The 6,507-nt window shown below is 46.7% G+C and overlaps 1 protein-coding gene across 1 annotated transcript; it reads right to left on the bottom strand.

Moving 5' to 3' along the window:
* Positions 1 to 245: 245 nt before the first annotated feature.
* FOXQ1 (forkhead box Q1) lies at positions 246 to 1,277 on the bottom strand. Its single transcript, XM_065400158.1, has one exon. It carries the CDS (start codon positions 1,275 to 1,277, stop codon positions 246 to 248), a length of 1,032 nt encoding a protein of 343 aa, XP_065256230.1.
* Between the last annotated feature and the right edge of the window lie 5,230 nt (positions 1,278 to 6,507).

The raw sequence follows: 6,507 nt of genomic DNA, 5'->3' as shown, positions 1-6,507 counted from the left end.
CAGAGCAGGCACCTGCCTTAAGCCAAGTAGTTTCAACAATGACTAAGAAGCACTTTGGCCCCTTGCGAAGTCCAAATACAAAGCGCCCCACTTTGGTTTGGTTAAAACCCCGCTCCCCCCCCCCCGGCACAGTCACTTGTCTCCGGATAGAAAGTGCAGAAGCCAGAGCCTCGTCCTCCTCCCCGCTCCACGTGTTCCCCACCTCCCCCGCTTTGCCCCGGCGCGGGGGAGGAGGGGGGTCTGTATTAAGGCAGGAGGCTCTCGAGGGGGTAGGGCGGGTAAGAGGCCGGGAGCCCCGTGGCTGGGTGCAACGGGCCGGGCAGCCGGAGGGGGCAATAGAGCGGGGAGCCGAGCAGCGCCTCGGAAGGGGAGGGGAAGAGCTGGGGAGGCTCCGGCGGGTGGGGGGCGCCGCTGGCCGTCAGCGCCTCCCTCCTGCGCTCCAGCGGCGGGGGCCCGTAGGCGTAGAGCGGCAGGAGGCCGCCGCCGGCGTAGAGGGAGGCCGGCGGGTGCGGGTAGGAGCCCAGCGGGTAGGGGGCGGGCGGCGCGGCCCAGAGCGCCCGGCCCGGGCCGGGGGCGCGCTGGAAGGGCCGGCTCAGGATGCTCTCGATGGCGAAGGAGCTGGAGAACTTGGAGCCCGGCCTGGCCGCGGCGGCGCCCGCTCGCCCTTCCTCGGCGGGGCCCCCGGCGCAGCTGCACGGGGCGGAGGAGCAGCAGCAGCAGGGGGCGGCTGGTGCCGGGCGCGGGGAAGGCGGCGGCGGCGGCGGAGCGCGGCTGAGGCGCTTGCGGCGGCGGCGGAAGACCCCGTCGGCGAAGGTGTACTCGCTGCTGGGGTTGAGCATCCAGTAGTTGTCCTTGCCCCAGGGCCGGGCCGGGTCGCGCAGCACCTTGACGAAGCAGTCGTTGAGCGACAGGTTGTGCCGCACCGAGTTGCGCCAGCCCGTGTAGGCGCCGCGGAAGAAGGGGAAGCGGCCCATCAGGTAGTCGTTGATCTCGGCCAGCGTGAGGCGGCCGCCGGCCGAGTCCCGGATGGCCATGGCGATGAGCGCGATGTAGGAGTAGGGCGGCTTGGGCCGCCGCGTGTACGGCTTCCCCTTCCCGCCTTCCGCGCCCGCCGGCCCCGCGCCCGCCGCCCCCTCGCTGCCCGGGCTGTGGGCGGCGCAGTCCCCGTCCGAGCCCAGCTCGCTATCGCCCGGCGCGGGGGACGGGGCCCCGCTGCCCTCCTGGTCGCTGCCGCCCAGCTTGTCCTCGTAGCGCGGGGCGAAGACCTCCAGCTTCATGGCGCGGCTGCTGCCTCACCCTGCCCCGGCCTCTTCTCCCCCCGCCGCCAGGCTGGGGGCGGCTCTAGGGCAGCCCTAGGAGCTGGGCTGGGGAGGTGGCTGGCTGATTTTTTTTGGGGGGGGGTCTCCTTCCCCGTTGGGAACAGTGTGTGTGTGGGGCTCTTGTTTCTCCCCCTGGTTTCCTTCTTGGCGAACAGCGCAGGCTAGGGGTTGCCTCCCCCTTCAGCCCTAGCAAGTAGCAAAGAACAGGGCCCGGGGGGATTTGGTTGGAAGTGGGGAGGGCTCTTCCCACTTGGACAGGTCCCTGGAGAACAGGGTACCCCCCTCTTAGCCTCCTGGAGAGTAGGCTACTTAGGGGCAGGGAGGTCTCTCTCTTTCTTCCACTCCTCTGAGATTTCTTTCTCTTAGGGAGATGCACCGTGTCCTTCCTCACTGCTTTAACTGTGGTTGCTCCAGGTGGGAAAACAGGTTGTTGAAAGAAAACCACCTAACCCCAAGTCAGTCGGTCTGGGATGGGTAGTTCTGCAAAGTCAGATCCTTTCAAAGTTTGATCCTGTCCCTTCTTCGGGAGAGGTTCCTCATGTTACTGTCCACAGTTCATCAGAGCAATAAAAATGGAACACGTTATCTCTAGTGATGTCGCAGTTGCTCCTCTCTATGTCTGTAGTTGCTGGTGCTCCTGTGTCAAGGGACCTGGTTTCTTCAGTCTTGAGTTCTGAGCTGACTTCTTGCTGTAGCAGTGGCAACAGCCAAGTTATTATTAGTAGTATTATTGTCAAGTCATTATCTCTCTCTCCCCTTTTGGCTCTGTCTCTCTGCACCACTTTCAGACCAGCCCATTATAATACTTAGGCAGCCGAGGAGAGGCGGAGCTAAAACCAGGATCTGAAAGGCTGGTGGGCGGGGAAGCAAGGTAGCAAAGGTGGGTATCCACTAATAAGCAAGATCAGAGTCATAATGATCTCCCTGTCATCTCGGATCTTGTTGTAAAGTTTATTTCATGCAACATGTTTGTTTTGTTTTTGTGTTTTCTTCTGCCAGGTTCCACCCCTTCTCTCTCTCTCAGCCCTGGGTGTTTTGAATGAAGGAAGCCAGCAGGGACAGTGTGTGTAGGTTTGCATAGCAGGTTCCTTCTTCCAGGTGTAAAGTTCAGGATGACTTATAGGTGGCAGAGCAACACCAGCTACACATTTATTATTTTTACATAATACTTTGTTTAGTAACAAGTTGTAATATGACAGCTAAACACCCTATTATAAAATAATACAATGCTTCACTGGGAAGCTGTATAAACTTTGTTATGAATTCCTCATGGCTTATGTAGCTTGATAGTCATTTAATCCTCACCCCTCTCCTCCTAGTCCAGAATGAAAAGTGAATGGGTAGGCACTTCTACATGCTCTGATGGAAACACTTCAACAAAACTCTGACCTTGATTTTATGTATATGTAATGAACAGAGACACTAAACAAATCAGTGTAGCTGACTTCTTTCAGAACCTGTCTTTGTATCTCCCTCTGTATAACTCTCTATTAGATTGTTACTCTGTAAATAAAACCATTTTGAACATTAAAAAGCTGCTTTACTTGAGTGTTTGGTTTTTTTGCATGTCCCTAAACAGTAAAATTCAAATACAGGACCAAAATGTATATAATGAATTAGGACTTAGAATTTATTTGTTTTACCTGTTTCTTTCTAGAAAAATCTAACATGGAATATTTTTAATATGTCTTTCACGATTGCCATGGTCTGGTCTTCATTGAGGTGACTAGTCCTATTCACTTCAATGTGCTTGTATTCAGTAGGACTGTTTGCTAAAGGGAGCAAGGACATGGATTGATAGCCAGTGGAACCTGTGATTTCTCTGAAAATTGCTGTCTATATTGGGCTTTACAAAAAATCAGTTGACTTAAAATGGGAGTAGGCTCTAACCTATTAGAATTCTGCACTATACCTCATTTGTCAGCACGTGGAAGACTTTCTAGGATATAACCTTTCCAGAAACCAGTACAAAGATTATGTCCCATCTTTATAGATAATATACCTGAATTCTGTGTTCCAAGTAAGACCTGAATAGCTTGTTAGGTGGGTGCACAAATTGCTTAATAATAATAATAATAAAAGAAACATACTGAAACTTTTTGGAATGAGTGCTGATAGTGCGTAAGGTTTATAAAGTTACATCATAATTCTATTTTAGATGCTCAGCTAATACCACTGTCAATTTATCCTTGAAGTTTGCATTGCCCTTTATATTTTTTGCAGCTGTGCAGTGGTGGAGAGAAATGTGGAAGAATGCAGATTTAGAAGTGCATTGAAAGAGACACAAATAGTGTCACTTTCTCTTTTGATGGGATTGCTTTCACCCATGCACCTGCAGAAAGCCTCAGAAAACTTGCCAATTTTTAATTCTGCACGTGTTTTGAATAGTCAACATTGAACAATGAATGGACTCTTCATTCTCTCATCTGTCCTTTCTTGTTGTATTCACCTAACTTTAATAAGGGGTGGGTGTCTTCCTCCTCAAGTTACCACTTGGCCCGTCTTTAATTTTAAAAGGCCAAAAAATAAGAGGGAGGCCACCTTTTGGGGGGTTTTCCCCCAGTTTTTTTCCCTTCAAATAACATGAGATGAAAATTTTTAACAAATAGTTGACTTAACAAAAAAGTGAAGTGCCAATGTTTGTGCTAAGGGTATGGGGAAAAAAGCTCCTATTGCTTCCAAAACTTGTATTTTTCTAACATGATGCCAATGGTGAGGGTAGGTTTCTTCCTCTTCCTGCCTTTGTTGTAAATGGCAATGGAGAAGCCATGATTTGGTAAACTACCTTTTGATGTTTATTTTATTACCTTTCCACCATTTGTGTGGAAAATGTACACATTGTCTCTTATCCTTATTCAAAGAACTTAAAAGTCATTCAAATGCTGTAGGTAAACATGTCAGACAAAACAGGCTTTTTCACAGCTATGTTTCAAGACTAGGAATGAATGGCAAAGCTGGAGTTTTCCCTGAGTTTAAGAGTTTCAGCTCAGAGGTTAATATAAATTTCCCACAGTTATCAAGGTACCTTTATAATGTGATCTGCATCCAATTCTGCTTTTATTTGTCCAAGCCCCCATGCTGTGAACAGTTAAGCACATGTGTAACTTGACTGGAATGGGGGAGTGCCATTGAAGTCTATAGGGCTACTTACCTGAGTAAAGTTATGCACATGTGTAAGTGTTTGCAGGATAGGGCTTAAATCCAGAGTTTCTGGTGTAAATGAGAGCATAACTAAGCCCACTCTCTTGTGCTGCTATTGAAGCAATGCTCTTACCATAGAGAGCACATGTAACCTGCATAGGTCAGTGCCACAAGTCTCTTCCTGCTATAGTTTAAAAAGGTACGATATTGCCTTTAGATTTATGACGATTAACATAATCATCAGGGAGAAAAGCGGATTCCATTAAATAAACTCACATCAAAAAGCACTTTGATGTGCTATATTAGAGCAAGTTTAAAAAACAAAACAAAAATCCCTCTTGTAAAGCAAATATAAATGAAGAGGCAAATATTACTTTGTTCTAAAATGAAAATTACTCTAGCTTTTAAGAGTATCAGATTTTTATTTATTTTGGCAGGATGAAATCCACAAAAGCAGCACCTACACAAAAAGAAGGGAGGAGAAGTGAAATACTATCTGCAAATCATGGTCCTGATTCTCCTATCTTCATTCTTGTGGAATACTACTACTTTTACTCCAAAGTAATTACTCTGACATCAGTAAGGAGTAAGGTATTATTTATTGCAAGTAAGTTTGGAAGAATCAGAGCCTATATTTCCCCCGTGGGCTGATTAAGTCATAAATAGGATTTTTTTTTTAAATTACTATTAGAGGGAGCTAATGGTTCTATTTTCTACTTTATTTTTTTATCCAGTCATGCTGTCTCCACACTAGTTACTAGTTACACATTGGTAGTACACATCAGAATGCAATTTACAAAAGAAGTGTGCCACTCTTTAAAACAATGGTAAGAGCACAAATACCTCTCCTCCCCATTCTGCTCTAGTCTTGTTGAGCTGCCATCAGTTATGCTGCAGTTCTTTCCTGTTGTGCCCAGGCAGTTCACTAGACAAAGTAATTTCATCCAGTCTAACAGTTGTTGCTAACCAGAACAGAGAAGACCTGTTGATGGTATCATAGGTGTGAGTGATGACCTCTCTGGTTGGCAGTAGAGAGGCTTATTTCTAGACATGAGATGTTTAGCACTTCAGCCGGACAGAGCACTTGATCCTCCCCCGCCCCCACTAGAGCTTCAGTTGTGACTTGCCAGGAATGATGAAATCGGATAACACAATACATTGGTAAGTGGCAACAATGGACCAGTTCAAAGAGCTGTCTTTGGATGAGCTGCCCACAATACAAGACACAACTAGTGTATACAAATGAACCAGAGAAGCTTGAAAGTTAGCAAATTGCAGTATAATTTTTTTAATAGTTCAAGGAAACCCAGCTAGAGCCTAAACTATAGAAAACCAGACTGGTACAAATGAATCCAGAAATGAAGAGGAATTTGACCAGTGGAGTAGAATGTGTCTATATGAATCCCCACACCATGAAGTCTAGGGATTCAGACGCTTTCTATAATAAAACAATTAAAATACCCATTCTATTTAGGAAGTGTTTTTAGTTTGGCTTTGGCAGGTACCAAAAACTGAATGTAAAGCCAGGACTTTCATTTCAACCCTGTTTTCACACATTAATATGTTTCTTAAGAGTTTCTCCTGCGCTGAAACTTTCCATGCCCTTTATATATTAAAAAAAAAAAAAAAAAAAGTCAGAGCAAAATCTCTTTTCCCATATATTGGTTTGTGATAGAGTGGCAAAAATATCTTCTTGCTGTGAAAAAAACTTCCTTATTAATAAACCCTTATGGTCCAATAATAATACCTAGCTTTTATATAGCACTTTTCAGTAGTAGAGCTCAAAAGACTTTACAAATGAAGGCAGTATTATTATTATTCATATTTTAGAGAAACAGAGGTGCAGTGTCTTACCTAAATACACCCAGCAGGACACTGGCAGAGCTGGGACTAGAATACAGGTTTCCTAAATCCCCGTCTACTGCTTTAGCTACTTGGGCCACACAACAGAGGTCTCAGTCAGCAGTGGTGCCCACTGGACAAAGGGCGGTCCAAACATAAGATGCTGCCTTCTGTGCCCAAAGAATTTACAGCCTAGTGTCCCAAA

This window comes from Emys orbicularis, chromosome 2, assembly GCF_028017835.1.
Source record: "Emys orbicularis isolate rEmyOrb1 chromosome 2, rEmyOrb1.hap1, whole genome shotgun sequence".
Classification (NCBI taxonomy): domain Eukaryota; kingdom Metazoa; phylum Chordata; order Testudines; family Emydidae; genus Emys; species Emys orbicularis.
This window is presented reverse-complemented; position numbering and strand designations above follow the sequence as displayed.